Source organism: Corvus brachyrhynchos, unplaced genomic scaffold (assembly GCF_000691975.1).
Source record: "Corvus brachyrhynchos isolate BGI_N302 unplaced genomic scaffold, ASM69197v1 scaffold94, whole genome shotgun sequence".
Classification (NCBI taxonomy): Eukaryota; Metazoa; Chordata; class Aves; order Passeriformes; family Corvidae; genus Corvus; species Corvus brachyrhynchos.
In genome coordinates, this window is record NW_008238330.1 from 10,830,275 (window position 1) to 10,848,213 (window position 17,939).

The 17,939-nt window shown below is 41.8% G+C and overlaps 2 protein-coding genes across 4 annotated transcripts in view; one reads left to right on the forward strand and one right to left on the reverse strand.

Moving 5' to 3' along the window:
- ACAD11 (acyl-CoA dehydrogenase family member 11) overlaps window positions 1–7,579 on the forward strand; it is a 30,069-nt gene extending 22,490 nt beyond the window's left edge. The window contains exons 15-21 of the mRNA XM_008633978.2: window positions 1,508–1,574; window positions 3,066–3,151; window positions 3,281–3,352; window positions 4,165–4,319; window positions 6,140–6,256; window positions 6,651–6,760; window positions 7,223–7,579. Of these exons, the coding sequence (XP_008632200.1) occupies window positions 1,508–1,574; window positions 3,066–3,151; window positions 3,281–3,352; window positions 4,165–4,319; window positions 6,140–6,256; window positions 6,651–6,760; window positions 7,223–7,337 (722 nt within the window). The 3' untranslated portion in view covers window positions 7,338–7,579. The remainder of the gene's footprint in view (window positions 1–1,507; window positions 1,575–3,065; window positions 3,152–3,280; window positions 3,353–4,164; window positions 4,320–6,139; window positions 6,257–6,650; window positions 6,761–7,222) is intronic.
- Window positions 7,580–8,920: 1,341 nt separating this feature from the next.
- The window catches only part of DNAJC13 (DnaJ heat shock protein family (Hsp40) member C13), a 49,752-nt gene continuing 40,733 nt past the window's right edge, over window positions 8,921–17,939 (reverse strand). Inside the window, exons 49-57 of one of the 3 annotated variants that reach the window (XR_001862108.1) lie at window positions 17,518–17,687; window positions 17,104–17,146; window positions 16,007–16,180; window positions 14,866–15,045; window positions 14,475–14,615; window positions 13,883–14,026; window positions 12,980–13,079; window positions 11,167–11,278; window positions 8,921–9,761 (exon numbers count right to left, since the gene is read on the reverse strand). Coding sequence is in view for 2 of the 3 variants with exons in the window: in XM_008633907.2 (XP_008632129.1) it covers window positions 9,664–9,761; window positions 12,980–13,079; window positions 13,883–14,026; window positions 14,475–14,615; window positions 14,866–15,045; window positions 16,007–16,180; window positions 17,104–17,146; window positions 17,518–17,687 (1,050 nt within the window). In the remaining variant the exon portion in view is untranslated. The remainder of the gene's footprint in view (window positions 9,762–11,166; window positions 11,279–12,979; window positions 13,080–13,882; window positions 14,027–14,474; window positions 14,616–14,865; window positions 15,046–16,006; window positions 16,181–17,103; window positions 17,147–17,517; window positions 17,688–17,939) is intronic. The other 2 variants (XM_008633907.2, XM_008633908.2) reach the window with 2 other exon arrangements.

Here is a 17,939-nt window from a genome sequence, read left to right on the forward strand (position 1 = left end):
AGGAATGTGACTTGAGGATAATTTACAAAATGGTTTTTGAAGATATATTCCAGAAGGTCAAAATATCTTTTGTGGTAAACCTCACTTGAAGATAGGTCTGGTTTAGAAAATAGCACTTGTGCAATTCTTTACCTCTTGTGGAAAAGGAGAAGTGTCAAATACCCCCTATGCAGGGGTGACATTTCCCTGTGCAGGGTAGTACCCTGCAAAGCATATGTTGGGTCATTTGGGCTTGGTCACCTGCTTGTTGCAGTTGCCCAAATGAGCCAAGTTTTGTTTTGGTTTTTTTTTTACCAAGTTGATTTATCCCCCTGCCCTAAGCTTTTCACTGGGACTTTTAGCTTGTTAGCTCATGGGCCCCTCTGGAAACAATGGATGAATACCATATTGCAAAAGAGGAAAGTAAACAGCTGGCAGTCTGGCCCTCCAAACAGGCAGTGTTTATCAGACCAAAATAAATCTCTCTCCTGCTTCCTGGCCATCACAGTGGCTGTTTGTAGGAGGAAGTGGCTCAGCTGAAAGCCAGGTGGTTGTATTGTCCAGACCAGAGTCTCCCAAACCTTGTGAGAACAGCTGCCAGAGAAGTTAAAAAGTTGCATTTGTTTCTGACCTCAGAACAAAACCAAGCTGCTGCAGATCAAGCCTCGAATTAAATCTCTGCAAAGCTTGTCATCTGCATTGAGATAGCAGTAAAAAATTACTGATTGCTACACCCATTGGGTATTTCCCCTAGCTTTATTGTTTGTGGGAGGCTTTGAAAGGAATGAGAGCATGCTTTGGTACTAAGAAAAAAGACAGTGAGGATTAAGGGTCACAGAAATGTTATTTTAATCAATGGAAGAATCTTCTTTAGGACTTGTACATTAAAGTGCTGTCTTTATGCTACAAAGGCTTAATAAATATATCCATATAACAAACATCTCAAATAATGTTATCAATGGCTTGAAATACTAGCCGACTATTTTCAGGTAACAGTTTCCACTCAGATCTTTTTTGAAGTGCAATCTAAAATCGTTTGCATGAAGGGGGACAAATCTGCATAATTTGGCTATAATGTGGTTGGTGTGTCATTTCCACATAGACCCTTCAGTCTTTATAGGCTAAAGAAGATTTTTTAAAAGTTTTACTTTTGAAATGGCAGCATCTCACCTTGATAGATGTGCTGTTGTATCACACTTATTTGCTCAGCTGTAACGGAGACAGAAGTAACTAAATGCCATTTCAAGTACCTTCTTGTTCCCCTTTCATAGGAATAGATGATGGAGCTGGAGGGTTTGGATATTTGGCTTTTCATGTTCCCCTTCCCACAAGTCAGCTCCCTTTTGCATGTTAAGTAGTAAGCTGTATTTTGTTCCAGCATAATTATTCAGAGTATAAACACAGGAGTAGATTGCATCTCCTGCATCACAAAAGGAAGGGAGTAGGGTTTCTTGTTACGAAACTTCATTTGCTTCAACATTGAGATTTTATACTAAAAACTATTTTTGTGTTTGCCACTTTATTTAAGGTGCTGGGAACCCAAATTGCAAAGTTGCAATTGTAATGGGCAAAACCAAAACCTCATCAGCATCCAGGTAAGAATTACTAGGAGACACAGAATTCCCTAAAACTTCTTCCATGGAGGAGTCACTGCTTGCGAAAATTTTGTTAAGTGAAATGCCATTAATTGCCTTGACCAGTTGGATGTGCTCCTGAGTTAGAGGGATCTATTAAACCTCAGCATCTGTCTGTTGTAGCCTGAGTTCCTGTTTTGCTGTCAGATGCTGTTGACTGAGTCCTCCCAACCTTTCCACTGTTACCATCTTTCATTGGCATGCTTCCCGCCTCTTTCCATTGCACCAGCTCTAGTGTTTGTGCAGCTGTGTGATGAATTGGATCAGGAAATTTTGGGTGCTTCACTAGCTTTATCTTGGTCACATAAATTTTAGTCTGCATCATTTGTTTAACCAACAACTACCTCTGGCTTACTTATTTTGTAAATATAGTATATAAAACAATTAACACCAGGAAGAATTAAATAATAAATAATAATGCGTAAATAATAAAACCAAAACTTTTCAGAGCTTCCCCGAACAGGATGGGTACAAGTGGCACATCAGAGACCTGAAGTTACTGATTAAGTTTTTCACAAAGATATCTGTAGATACCAAAAGTTAAGTTTGAAACGTGGGGTGTTGGTAATATGAAGTTGTGTAAGCAGAGAGCATTGTACATCTTAAATCAGACTTACTCATTCCATTCCTATATGTGTAAATAAATACCTCTTCTTCTTTGACACGAACATGTTGTTCAACTCTTATTATCAAAGTAGAATTGCAAACTTTTGCAAAAACTTATGCAAGTAATGAATAAAATGCTCCATGTCTGGTGCTATTAAAGTCACACAGCTATAATGCAAAAGAACTGGAACATTTATATCTAAGATGGATTTTCGCCCAAATCCTGTGGATTACCTCAAGTTTCTACATTTAGCTAGGTTCCACCAAGAAGCAATCAGTAACTTGCATACAGCACCCAGGAAGGTTTTCCTGGAAGTTGTACATTAGCTGTTGAGCTCTTAGAAGCTGAGAGCAGCTAATGGAGGGGATTATGTGACACTGTGCTTGCTAGAACTGGAGACTGAATTCAGAGACCTGGGGCATCACCTCCAGTTCTGTGTGACTAACAACTGACCTTAAGTATTCTGAAGGAATGTAAACATGGGGATTTTTTCCCTAAACTGTAGGCAAGCCAAGATGATGATTCTGATAAACTTGTTTTGAGAAGAAAACAGAAAGGCAGAGGTGGGGAACTGACTAGGTGATACAGAAGTGTGTGCACAGAAGTGGCAGCAGCAGGAGTTTCTCAGTCATGGTGCATTAGGTGCCACTAATACATTTTCACTTGTTGACTGGTGTGTCAAGAAGTGTTGAAGCCATACTGTGTGGGCAGGATGGTGCAGATGGTACAGGTGAATCTCAGCACTGGCTTTATCCGAGTCCTAAATTGAGGATGGAAAATAACAAAAGCATAAGGAGGGGACAGAAGGGAGGCTCAGAGTTAATTGTGCTTTTTGTCTTGATCAGGTACAAGCAGCACAGTATGATTATTGTTCCCATGGACACCCCAGGGCTGAAGCTGATAAGACCCCTCTCAGTGTTTGGCTACATGGGTAGGTGACCATATTTATCAGCTATATGTGTATTAATTTATTAGCAGTCTCAGAAGCTGCAGGCCACTGGAGGCCTGTATTTTTATCCTCCTTCGTTTTACCCTGCTGTTGTGTTTTCTGTCTCTGCAGATGAGATCCATGGAGGGCATTTTGAGATACACTTCAACGACGTGCGAGTACCTCTCTCCAATATAATACTGGGTGAGTTTCAGCACTAATTCCTCTTTAATATATACAGCAATGAAACAAGCTTTAGGAAATAGTGGTTTATGTCATGAATCACCGTAACTTATTGTAAACAGCTCCAGTCAGTTGAGGGAGCCCACTCTTCCTTTAGCAGCCTACCCGCTGCTTAAATGTACCTTGTTTAGAGCAGAAAGCAACCAGGGCAGCTCTGGCTGTCATGCAAGTATCACTGCCCTGAAGTAGAGCAAAGCAAAAGCTGTCACTGGTGTTCTTCCCCCAAAACCAGCTCTCGTAGATCTCACAGACTTTCAGAAAGAATGTTCTGCTGCACTCCATGGCCAGTACTTGGCAGAAGTGAAAAAGAAATAATAAGCAGGCCAGAATTGTGACCCCCTGCAGGGAGAACTCTGTTCTACTTTTCTCACTTAGTATAAATCCTGATGTTTTCTTTCTCCTTTGCTTTTTTAAATTTTTTCTCAGAGAGCTTTCTCTCCTGAGTAGCCCTAGGACCTGTGAACCTTATGGTCTTCCCCCAGATACTCATTCCAAATCCTGTAGATGTATTTTTCAGTGTAAGATTAACAAAATTTAAATTTAATCAGGTGAGTCAAATCCCCTCAGAAACCATTTTGGGGTGTGCTTCATGATCTAAGTATTATTAAGTGTGTCAATATAGATCTGGTTGGAGTAAACAAGCAACAGTTCTGCAAAATAAGCTTTAAAGCAGCTTCTAGCTCTGGTGCTGTGGGGCCACTTCTGCTTGGAGCCTTGGATCCTTTCAAGAGGGAATCACGGAGTCTGCAGTGCCTGTTTTTCTTTCCAACCAGGTGAGGGCAGGGGGTTTGAGATAGCTCAAGGCCGGCTGGGGCCGGGCCGGATCCATCACTGCATGCGGTCTCTCGGGGCGGCCGAAGCTGCTCTGGAGATCCTGTGCCAGCGCGCGGCTCAGCGCGAGACCTTCGGCAAGAAACTCTATCAGCACGTAAGCACCTTCCCTCTCTGGCTCAGTTCACACACTCCAGACACTGACCTTTGTTTTGCCCATACACAGCCTTGTGGCTCTGATAATGGACATGGCAGCAGCCATGCCCTAACCTTGAATTCCTATTTGTAAAGCCTTGGGTGGCAAAGGACAAAAAATCCCCCATATTGCAAGGCTCCCATTTTTTGCCATAACCTACAGCATCTTTTTTTTTTTCCCCTTGCAATGTGCAATGAATTGGATATTTTTTGCTGGATTTGAATATGGAATTTGTCACTGTGTGTTGCTCTCTGCTTTCCCTGATCAATTTGGACAGGTATTTTTTCAGGCATACAGCTTATATTTCTGCAGTTACAATCCAAATTCACCATTTTTGTGTATCCCTTCTGTCACCTGGATGTCCCCATTCATGATCACTGGAGACACTCAGGAGTCTAAATTTCACTGAAAATTTTATTTCTTTGATCAAATATTTGTAGTTGTTTATGAAAGCACAGACCACATCAAAGGCATACTGGAGATTCTTGCTCTTATCTTGCTCTGGAATTGAAATACTGTTTCATGAGCAAGAGCTTGCTAAAATAATAAAAATATGACAGTTTGCTTTATATAGGAACCATCAGACTTGGGTAGTTGGCCTGTCACATTTCAAGTGTTCTTTAGTCTTAACCAACAGCTAGGATGACTTTACTGGAAGAAACAAGTAAAAGTAATGGAAAGAGGAAATTGAATTAGCATCTGGCACAGATTATAGCAAATTGTTTGTGCAGATCCAGAGGGAACAACTTCACATGACTGGAAAATAGATATGTAATTGCCAAACTTCCATTCACCACCATAACCTAGAATTAGTAAGAACTGTTTGAGGCACACTCTGTTTCTCCAAAACTTGTTAAAGTAACAGTGATGTTTGATGAAGCCACAGGCATGACCTGGAGGCAGCTGCAGAGCCCATGCAGGTTCTTCACAGCAAGGATGGCTAAGGACAAGGTGAGGCTGGCGGCTGCCTTGAGTACCAGGATGCCTGTTCCCATTAATGACCCCAGGAGCTGTTGAGAAAACTGGACACTCCACCCAGGTTCAGACCATCTTTGCTGGCACCAGTCAAGCTGAGCCTCCAGACTTTGCACAGAAGCAAGTGCTGCACCGTTGCTTGGTGTCCTGTGCCTGCCAAAGCTACAAAATCCACAGGCTCCAACCAGGACTTGTCAGAATGCACTGACAGGCATCACAGATTTGTTTCTCCTGTGGTATGCTGGCTGCAGGGGGGAATTAGCCAAGAAGAGCAGGGAAGGGCTGCCAAGATCATAACTTCATTTTGGATCCGGTTACTAATTTATCATGAGGCAGATACAGCAGGCACCACCCTGCAGCTGTTCGCCTCGCTGTGTGGCACGCTACCCTCAGCAGTTTAAGGAAAACAAGGAATTCCTCTCCCCTTTCACCCCCTGTTTTTGTATACTGGGGTTTATTACATGGATAGAGGGCTGTGAGGAATGGTAATAGGTAAAGGAAAGCAGGGAGGAAAAAGCAGGCATGGAAGGGCTTCAGGAAAATGGCCAGCATGCAGTGGGGTCTGATCATGTGCCAAAATCCAGTTTTTCCCTCTTTCTTCTTTCCTGGCAGGAAAAGAATTGCTCTCTCTTTAGTATTTCTGTCAGTAAAACGTTTTCTTTATTATGCCTCATATTAGAGATGCTTTAATTTGCACATGAGTGGCTCTAGGTTACCTGAATGTGCACATGCTGAGGAAGAGGGGCAGCTCCACGTGTGCTCAGAGGCATTAACTGATGTCCTGATGTTGGCTTTGTGTTCTGCAGGAAGTTGTTGCCCACTGGATTGCAGAATGCCGCCTTAGCATAGAACAGGCTCGCCTGCTCACACTACAGACAGCCCACAAGATAGACATGTTGGGCAACAGAAGAGCAAGAAAAGAGGTAAATTTTATTTTTTGGTAGCTAGGACTTGGCAGATGCCATGCCTGTGCATTCAGCTAAAACATACTGTTAAACATTCTAATTGTAGAGTATAAATCCATGTTGAAAACAGCCTTAAGATATGCTTTTAATTGTCAGAAAATGGGGGAGTGATCTCAGAAATAGAGTAGAATCTGTTCAAGCATTGCTTGCTTGTCTCAACACAGTAAGATAGTTTTGGGTGACTGGAAACAGTTTTACCATACCCAAGGGAATGGGAACAGCACAGCTCTCATCCAACCCTGACAGGAAGGAATGTACTGAGAGATACCAGTATTCTGCAGAAGTGTTGGGTAAATATTTTCACTTGCTTATGAAACTATTACTGATACTGTGAGTTCTCTTCTAACTACAGGTAGCCATGACCAAAGTGGTTGTTCCACGAGCTGTGCTTAAAGTGATTGACTGTGCAGTTCAAGTGTGTGGTGGAGCTGGAGTTTCTCAGGATTTTCCTTTGGCATTTATGTGAGTAAAGGGAGATTTCCTGTAGGTTCTAAGCATTCCTTTTACAATAACTTATTAACACCAGTACATGCTGTTTCATCTCAGCATGAAATAATAGTGCATGTCCCTTTAAGCTATAAAATTTAGAACAATTGTTTTTATAGTGTAATTAGCCTTACAAAAAATAAAAGCTGGAACTGGACCTAAAATAGTTCTTATCAGCAGTGAAGAGGATGTGCTTCTAAAGCTTAATGTTATTCCCTACAGCCTTGGGGAGAAGCAAAACTTCTTAATTCCCAGCCCACCCATCTCAATCCTGCCAGGAAGATTTTGCTGCAGTATCTCCCCTATGCTAGCACTTATTAAAGCAGAGAGTGTCAAAAGGCAGCTGTAGCAAAAACAGTGCTGAGCCCTCCCGTGTGAGCCTGTGTGGCTGCTGTGGCAGGTCAGGAACCCAGCCCTAACTCAGCCCTACCCCCCCAGGTTTGCGTATATACGGACCTTGCGCCTGGCAGATGGGCCTGATGAAGTTCATCTCTCAACAATTGCAAGGTGGGAACTCCTGGACCAGTCAAAGAAGCTCACTGCAAAAATCTAATGTCAGCATAAAGCCTTCTCAAGTGGAGAGAAGGCTTAGGAAAGTGTTAGTGTAATAATGCTATCTAGGTAAAACTGGATGAATACAAAAACTTGATTCTAACTGGAAGCAATTCTTCTCTCACTATTTACCCTCATTACACTTAATAATTATGGGCTTGCTTTTAAGAATTTGCAGAATGCCATATAAATAACTTACCTGGGTTCTTTATAACACTAAATAAAATCCATTTTCTAACAGGCCTAAAGTATTTTCTTTGTTCTGAATCAAAGCCCTTTATTCTTTCATTGTAGACAAAGCAGTTTTGAGTCAGAAGGCCCAGACACTCTAATTTATTGCAAGCTAGGCTAAACTTCTAAGTTTGATAAACGACAAACACTGGAGGTAGAGTACCTTGCTTTTTCTTTTCCAAAGCTCAGCTGCAGTCCTTCCCCCAGCTCCCCTCAAGTGAGGCTCAGGGCAGCACAGGAAGCTCCTGTCACATGTAGCTGTTTGTCTGCTACTGCTTGCTTATTAATCTGCAGTGCTTCTCCAAATGGATCTCCTCCCATTTTTCCTTAGAGATGTCCCTTTTGTCTTCCCTTGCATTCTTCTTCCTGTCTTTCCTTTTGTGCACCCTCACAAGCCTCCTCCTGTCTCCAGCTGCTCTCACCCTTTCTTAAATATGCCTAAGCTCAGGTGGAACCTTCCTCCCTAAGGAGCCGATGTTTTGGGTGGCAGCAGCAGTGTCAGGGTGCAGTTCGTGGCCTCTGCTGCTACCAAAACAGGCTCTGCCATTTATGCCCGATACACCTCTGTGAAGTTCTCGAAGGTCAGAGTTGCTCAGTTCTGCTCCTGTACCAATCCCCTTTGACCTGAGTTACTTCAAGAGAACTTGCCCGTGCAGGAACAGAACCAGGCAGATCACAGCACACTGCACCAGTGGTAGCTCTCCTTCCTGGAGTTAGGATAATCACTTTCCAACTTACACGGGGGGGTAAATTAAGGGCAATTAAGTTAAAGACACAAGGTTTTACTGTTTGCATGAACAAACAAGCCCCCCTTCAAGCTCCTTCCTGTTGGAGCCTGGGGAGAACACATTCTGCTTGGCTCAGCCTTTAGGATGAGGCTGTGGTCAGTTCTGTCTTTGAGCCCAGAGCCAAGTGCTCACCCGAAGGGTGTCCAGTTACAGCTGCTGTGGTCACTCAGGAGGGAACAGCAAGAGAGTACCTAGAACTGGAAGCATTCCATGAAGTTTCTTTCATTATACTTAAAACCAAGATTATAACACCTCTTTTGAGAAAGCAGAAATTCTTGTTTACATTTCCATTCACCTTAGTTTCCTCTTGCTTCCTGACAAGAATGTTTTCTAGGAAGTTGAGAGTGTCAGCAGGTCAGTGGCTGAAATGCACTTCAAACACAAAGCCACCTGCACTGTACAACTACATGTGTTTCAGGAGTTCTGGTCCAGGCTGTCAAAACCTACACAATGTGTTTTTCCAACCAAGAACACCCAGGGATTCTATTTAGCCACCTTCCAATTAGGGTCTTTGACTGCCCTCATTTCCCACACTTTCAAAGAACAGCTACACAAGAACACCACCTTTATCTCATTAACAAGGCTCTTAATTCCCTTTATTTTAAAATTTTATGTACATATGAATGATCTGTATAATGTACACTCAATATAGAAAGTTTTATATACTGGATAATGTATAGAACATTTCACAATTACACTAATTTCTTACATAACATGTCAACTTTTTAAGGTTTTTTTGCTGAAGCTTTGTCAATTTGGTCAAGCCAGTTATACATACAAATGTCTAATGCTGTTTGATCCAAGGAAGAAGGTAATGTTAATGATTAAGGACATGAGTGAACCGGTGCAGGGACAAACCCTTTCAGGTCATGTTCAATGGAGTGATCACATCAGACTGAGAAAGGAAGGGATGCCCTTTTAGTGGGGTTGGTGAGGTCAAAGTTATTTTAGCCCAATTCCTCTAGACTGTAGATCAACTCCAGTCATGCTAATTCATAAAATATAAAAACTAGGAAAGTTTGATTCACAGTCTTGTAAACAAATATAAAGGAACAAAATGTGCTTATGTACAACAAGAAAAAATTCTTGTGTACCCATTTCAGCTGATCCACAGAGTGCTTTCTTGTGTTACAGTGTGGTAGTTAGAATCACTGACTTTTCCTAGAAAAAAAAAGTCATAGAAAAAAGGAATAACACTGTCATAAACACCTGGCAAGGCAGTAAGTTCACTTCAATGTACTGGAGGGAAGTGCTGTTCCTCGTCACTGGCCAGTCTGCCTTTGTCTCTTCCACAAGGATTTCCAGTCCTTAGCTGACATCTCCCACTTCGTTGTCTACCGGGGGTGGTACGTTGGGCATTACAGATGACGTCGTCCCTGCAGTGAGGTAACCAGCAACTCCAGGGCCTTTCGGGAGGAAAACAAGTACTGCTGATTAGTGTTCCTTCTCCTGGGGTGACTGAACAGCTTTATTTCCTCTGGTAACACTCAGATACATCATCTAAGTCAACCAGACACCTTACACAAGAACATTTAGGACTTTTTCTTTAGATTCTTTGAAATCTAGGCACACTAGAAACTAAGACTTCTTAGTCAACCAAGTGGAATAGCTTGTGGGGGCCATTTTTGGGCTTGCTCAGTGTTTTTTATTCTGATATGCCAAATAAGTTACAGAGGACCCCCACCCACCTGCATTACCCATCTCACCTGCCATCATAGAAGCAGTAGTAAAGAGTTCCTTTTCTAAAGAAAGGCCCTGCCATGGAATTAAAGTGAGGTCAGGCATGTGTTCCACTACTGGGCTCCTTGTGTATCTTTTCAGTGTTGTAAAGGTTTCTCCCAGCTGCATAGTTCCTGGAAGTACAATGGGCTGCCTCATGTAGAAGCAGAACTGCCTAAAGCTTGTCTAGCCAGCATTTTGTGCCTTCAGTTGGAATAAAGTGACACCATTCTTGGGATACACAAATTCTGTACTGGAGATGCAGGACTCATACCATTACTAAAGTCTCCATGCTGATTACTATAGGGGCAATCAGTTTTGCACTGCAGGCAAAGGCCCTCTCCCTCAAAGCCTGGAATTAAAAATTTAGTCATATAGAAACTTTCAACAAATGCAGTAAAAACTTATGTTGCAGCATGAGGTGTTTTAACAGTAATTTTTATCAGATTAGTGACTAGGAAACTGATCATTCACAACACATTCCTGCACCAATACAGCGATCAACTTGGTGTTAGACCTCCAGCCTACACTGCCAATACTCAACATACTAAACTCTGCTGGGTCCTGTACTCTTCCCCTTTAAACCATCCTCAATGAGTTCTCCCAAATTTACTATTCCTTCCTGCCCCACCCTTCTTTCTCAAACTATAGCCCAGAGCCAGAACATCAGAGCATGGTTTGCCTCCCTGCAAACAGTCCCACACTATACTGCGAGGCAGAGAGCAAAGCAAGCAGTGCCTGTGGCAGTAAAAAGCTCTCTGGCTGCAGGAGACAACCTCTCTTTGCCAGCCCATCTGTCAACTGAACCTGCCAAGTGTCACACCCACTGTCACACATCCTAGTGGAAAAGTTCCCCATAGTTATCTTGTGCCTCAAGCTTTTCCATTCTGGAGGATTCCTAAGCTGAGTTCCTGTGTAGTACCAGCAAGTACCAGCCAGTGCAGTTGGCAGTGTAGTGCTCCTGTGTGCTCGAGGCAGGCAAGTGTATCGGTGTGGGGCAGTTTGGGACCACGAATTTGTACAGCTCTAGGACATGCATCTGGTACTCGGAATGCAGCGAGCGCAGTGTGCGTTCTGCGAGGTGGTATCTACCTGCTTTAGAGAGCTACACAGAAGTTAGCAAGCTGCCTGACACAGCAGATCTAAAGCCCACTTCTCAGGTGAAGGGGACTGCTGCCAGTTAGAAGGGAAGGAGAAGAGACACCTGAGGGAAGAGAAATAAGCAAGGGAAGTTTCAAGGGAAGTGCAAATAGCAAAGCAATTTGAAGCAAGACATAAGGCAGAATACAAGATAAGAGAGGTTAAAAATAAAGCTTGGTTTCCATCTACACTTTGCATTTGTACAGCACCTTCATTCTACATTGGCAAGCATTTAAACATTAGGCAATTTAAAAGCAGCACAGGCCTTAAGGCAATTGGAAAACTGTATTGCCCCCAGTCTCAAGCCTGACCACATCTGGTATTGTTTGAGTTCTTGGCCAGTAATCAGTCAGCATTTTCTTCCTATTTCTAAATTTATAGTATTTAAGAAACAGCAAGGAAATTCAGTACAAACTGAATCAGTTCCAGTGTTCTTTGTCAAAATGGCATTAAACGGTACAAAACCCAAAAAACTCCCGTTCAGAGCTAAAGCATGGAGTCCTGTGTGAGAAAATGCATCAAGTGTTGCATTATACCTCCTCTCAAAATTCAAGCAACTGCTTCTAGAATGTGTAATTCCTGACTTGAAAGGCTCTTGCTTCATTTTCTCAAAATACATGCTATTATCTTGCAAGAAAAACTTTGGCCATCTGATTTATACCTCATTAGTTCAGTTATGCTCAAAAGCTTTACCAAGACTCCTATATTGGGTTAGATGAGAAAGTTCCATGTGGCACATGATGTGTCCATACTGGCTTGTCACAAAGGACTTTAAAACCTCACCTGTGAGGCAAAGCTTTTAAGTTTCTTCAGCTAATGGCTACTGAGGAGTCAGAAGCTTGCATCGTGTGTTGCTTTAGACAAAGTTTGCTGCAATATCATTATTTGCTGTATCTGAAAATGTTTTATGTGGTAGTTTTGTTTTGGACTGCGATACTGTGTCTGCCAAGGGCTGCATGAGCAAAGGATGAACCAGGATTTGATCTGCTGTGACATAACTGATCTGGGATTATGTCTGCAGTGTGCAAGGAAGTTCCCATCAGCTGCTAACCTTAGTGTGCACACAGTGCACAGCACACACAGCTAAAATGCTCTTCTTCGCTGTCGGTGGGACTGAGGTGGCACCTCTGGGGTGCCATTTTAAGCTTGGTGGCACCAGCAGGGCACCCACCCAAGGCGCACCACTGCTGCAGTGAAGTATATGCTGCAAGCTCCGCTTACAGGCACATGGCCACCCTGGCAGGCCACTGATTCTGGCTGGAACACAGCCTCAAACTCCAACCTATTAGCACTCCAACAGTACAACTACCTGCCTAACATTAAAGCAGTGTTAATTCACACAGCCAACTAATACAGACAGTCTGAGTGATTCTGAAGACAGTTTACATACCCCTCCAACTGTTGAAAAACTTTTTTTCTAGAACTGAAGTAGACTGATCCTGAGAAAGCATGGAAAGTTACCGTCATTCATCGGTTTCAATTACATCTCTGCTTTATCACTACAGAGTACTTGCAAGTCTTGCCAGTGTCCAGATTCTATTACTAAGCCTGTACAGCAAAGACTATGCAGCGAAATACATTCTCAACCAGCAAGAATTTTACCTTTTAGTAAGTGTTTTAAAAACTTACTGTATTTTTACAGCACTGAATGTTCAGACCACATGATGGCACTAGCTCCTGGGGATAAACTATCTCCAGAGTCCAGTGTGACAATTAAGTAACAGTTCAGTATAATTCAGGACATAAACAGGAAAGAGTTGCTAACCTGTGAGGTATCCTGATGTTTGTGTATCAGAAATGAACAAGTCATGTTTCTGATCCTTGAAGGCACTCCACACAGAAGAACGGGACAGAATTTCATTTACCTACAGTATTTCAAGAGATTAACACAGTGAGCAAGCGCTGCTTGTCATGTTCTAGGCAAACAAACTCATTTTCTAGAGCCAAACTATTCTGAAGGGATTATAACACAGAGCAGTAGTTCAGGCTGCAATACGGAACTTGCACACATTTCCAGGGAGGCTTGCTTTTCCATGTGAATTGTGCAGCTGAACACAATGCTCAAAAAAGTAATTTGGTAGCTTGACTTTGTCCCTCATTCCCTAAAAAGTTGACAAGGAAAAGAAACCCTGCAAGCAGCCCCTTGCCACACACTGACAGCTGAGGGAGAACAGGACTTTTCCTGTACTATAGCAAGACAGGGGATACTTGAAAGAAAGACCAATTCCCAGTTTCCTCCCCTTGAGAAAGCTTTCAACAGAAGGGTAAAAAAAAAGCATCGAGAACTAGTGCAGTTACTGGGACAAATTTACCAACTTAGGTATACATCCATAAAGCTGCTGCAGTTACGTATTTACTCAGAAAACAAAAAAGCAATTTACATTAATTGCACAAGTTCTGAAGAGTTGTCAGTTAAAGCTAACCAGCTTATAGAATATTTCTGCACTTGGGATTTATCTTTTTTATTAGCGCTCTTCACATGCATTGAACCAATGACTTCTCCACAAGCAAGATATTAAGACATTCCAAGCCATTGTAATTTTGTAGTTGCAGAATGCTAACATTTTAGGTGGAATGATGCACATAACAGCCAGAAGATTAAACAAGGGACGTTCAGAATTTGATCTACCAAGTGTCAAAGCCCAGATAAGCACTTGTCAGTACTCACCTGTTCCCCATACTGCAGGCTGCGAGACATGGATTTCAGAGTTTTAACAATCTGAGCTTTTGTTGCAGATGGGCTTTCCAGGTTCTCAAGACCAATACCTTCAAGCAGCTTTAGAAGATAAGGGACCAAATCTGCTTTCAAAGCCTGCAAACATACCCAAATGAGTTGTCTTAACACAGTCCAGGAAGTTGTATACAGATGTTTTATATTACAAGCATTAGTGTGAACCAAAAGTGCCAACAGCTATTACTACAAATGCCAAGACAAGTCCATTTTTCTTGAGCTGTATGAATACAAACAAGAGAAAGCAAAGATACTGTCCAGCAGTTCTGCTCTAAGTGTAAACTCAATTCAATTAGTTAGCATTCCACTACACTTTCTCAGTGGACACAACACTACCATGTCCATTAAGCTTCAGTGCTCAGGTAACATCCTTGAACAGGTCTGCATTTTAGATAAAAGCTTTTCCAACAAGAAAAGCACATTCATTAAGTGTCCAGGAGGCTTCCCAGATGCCGTTTAAGTTGAACAGTTTAGATATACCCTAATATAAAAATACCACATTTTTACAGTCTGAGAATGTACTACTTACTTGGGCTACTAAGTCAGTTTGTTCCTTCTGAAACATTCGATTCAGTGTTTCACAGGCTATCCCAACTATATCCGACCTCTTTTTCATTCCATTCATGAGAGGGCCAATGGTCTCCAGTGATGCCATTGCTCTAACACAAAGCTGTAGAGAGACAAACATCCCAAGGACTTTATTTTATGCCAAGATTAATGGTTATTGCAGATATGGTCAGCCAACACCATAAATTTCTCAGTGTTTAATCCATCAGTTCTCCATTAGTTAGGTATAGGTCCCTGCTCACTTGTTACACAGTATTTATAGTTAGAATAATGCCCTTTTAGGAACACTACTAAACAATACAAATAACTCCAGCTACGCTTTTCTCCCCTCAAGCACTTAGAAGATTCAGTACCTCATTGTCTGACAGTATGTGCATGACACGAATGGCACTTTTAGGAATGGCATTGTTCTTGTGATTCATAGCCTGGATTATCTTGTGAAGATGACCAAGAGGAGGAACTTGATCAGCTAGCTGAGGCTGGGCACTGAACAGGCACACAGTTGCTGTGGTAATGGTTTCTAAAGTTTCCCCCTGAAGAAAATTGAAAATCAACAGAAAGTGCAACTCAGTAAAGCCTTATGTATCATCATAATAACAACATTTGTCACTTGCTCTGCATTATAGATTTTTTTTCCCTCATGTTTTTATGTCACTTTGCTCTCAAACTGTTAAAATTATAAGTTAAGAACATGATTATCAGCTCCAATAGTGGCAAACATTCACTAGTTCCACAAAGGGAGACCACACAGGAATTCCTACACACTATTTCAGCATCTTGAGAATTCAGTATCTGGCTAAGTTGCTCAGTGGAATCATGACAGCATGGATGTCCAGCTAACCACCTGAATTCCTGAAGGGTTCTGCAGTCTGTGCAGAAGCACTTGTCACGCCTTGTGTATTCTCCATGCCTCTACAAACTGCTATCACACCTTTGTAATAAAGATGCCTGTTTTATTCAACACGCAAGTTAGTTTCCATCCTGCAAGTCTAACCCAGAATCTGTCTGAACACTGTTAAAGAATTAATTTTCAAACTGTAATAGATTTGCTGTACTCATTACACTGTTAGGTGGCAGCCTTCTGTAGGTCACATAATTTACACCAGAATGGGAAGTTAGTGTTGCAGAAGGACAACAGAAGTCTCAAGAGCAGAAAATAGGTGGTGTAGAACAAATGCCATTTTTTTAGGTTGGTCAGTCATAGAATAACTAAAAGACACTTCATTTGTTAAGCCTCATCTCTAGCACAAAGTAAGTCTCTAAGACTTAACTGAAGCTAATTCTATGGCTTCAGGGACTTTAAAAACCCTGACTCATGTTCAAAAGTTGCCTAAACATATCAACAGGCTTTAACAGAGAGTCAGAAAGCAGATAGAAAACCCCACTCATGATGGGAAGAAAGTGTGAGAATCTAAGTTAATCAGACACTAAAAGACTAAAAACTTAGAAATGCTAAACAAATTCAAAGCACAGAACCAGAAAAAATCATCTTACATGGGGGTTATTTTTCTCCAGTAGTTCAGTAAACTTTTCCAACAGTGCAATGAGAAATTCTCTCGGTTTCCGTAAAACCCAGGCCGGCTGGGCAATAAAAATCCTGAGGAAGACTCCTCCCACTGAAAGTTCACCTTCTGCCTCACCATACACCACAGCAAAGTCTTCAGGCAGCTGTTGAATTATAAAGTAGAAGTTATTGACAAGGGTATTTGTGAGAGCTAAAACCGTTGCTCTAAGTGGTCAGGGTCACTAACTGTATTCTCCAAAACAGAGCTGTGCAAGACCAATAAACCCTTCATCTTGAAAGAACATGAGGTAAGAAGTGACAGTAGAAAGAACAGTGCAGTGCAGGCAGCACCACTGCAGTGAACTTTTCTTTCAAAGAACACAAGTAACTGAAGCTACACCTGCAACAGTGGCAAACCCGAGTTCAAGAGAAGTACCAGCAACAAGGCTGATGACACAACAGCCCTTTCCTCCTTTCTTGCACACTTCCAGGAAAGGTTTCTCACCATCAGTCCAAGGAAGTTTCCAGTTTTCAACTGGATCAAAATAGCCATCATGATGTGTTTAGAAACTGGTTTACTGTTGGGAGGAAGTCATGTCTAGCTTTTCAGAGATACTGGGAATCACTACATACTGAAGCACCTCATTGATAGGCCTGATGTCAGGGAATGGCTCAGGACTCAAATATTTTTTGAGACTCAGTGACTTACTAAAGTTACCTCACATTTACTGGGATCAAGTTTACTATGGCTGTGTAGTGACAGGATTTTTTCCAGCAAACCAGTATTTTCCTTTGTTGCTGATTTTTTATGTGTTTTAGAATGACCTGGACTACCAGAACATTCAGAGCATGCTGACAGTGGTTTTACCAGTAAGTGTCTAATTTCAAGGTACACATAGTAACAAAAGCATTGATTCGACATTAAACCAGTAATGTTTTCAGTTTGGAACAGTTATGTTCACAGCACAGCAGTGAATTCCTGTTAGTACTTTCAGAGAAAAGCCTCTCAGTGTCACATACATGCATCTATTATCATGTGGCTATAGCCTCCCTGGACACACTCAAAGCAGAAACAGTACATTTTTACCTTCCAGTTAGTGTCAGGGTTGTCCCTCTGAAGTTTAAAGTGCCTTTAAAAAGAAAGTAAGTTTTAATGAGCAGGAAAAGAAAGCAGTTGTCTTCTCTACTCAACACCTCAGTCTCCCTCCATCATTGTAAAGCAGTTCCAGCTTCTAAGCCCCATTCTCCCCCCACTGGATCCCTCCAAATCTTACAGCAGTAAGGAAATACCTGAACTGTGCACAAACTGTACCTGCATCACTCAGTTACAGGTACTGTACACAAACAATGAACAAGTTTGTTTCACAGAAGTCTGGCTTGCAAGAATTCTACTTTTTACAGGCAGAGCTCAGTCTCACAGTTCTTCTACAGCAACTCTGGTTTACTGCCACTAAGAGAGTGTCTCAGTTAAAGATAACTGAGTCAGTAGGTTTCCACATACTCAAGCATCATTTCTCGAACTGTTGTTGATACTCTCTCCCTGGAGCTGTCATTCCAAATTAATTCTGGATTTTCATGAGTTCCCTCAAAGATATGAACAGCAGCTTCAGGGTTGTCTCTCATGGCATCCATGAAGACTCCAGGTAAAAATTTCATTAATGTAATTCTAACCTAGAAAGGATGAACATAAACGACATTTAGTGTATCATAAGACAAACTAACTGACAGGACAAACTGACTAGGAAATGGAAAACTCCACAATGTCCAGTTATCTGTAATGCTAGAACTGTCAACTGCTAGACCACAACACCACAAAATAAAATACTGCTATCATTTCAAACAGCCACTGACACTGAAATCTAGGCCTCTACTGTTAAAAGTCATTACAAACGGAAACCAAATTGCTTATGCAAGCTACTGTAC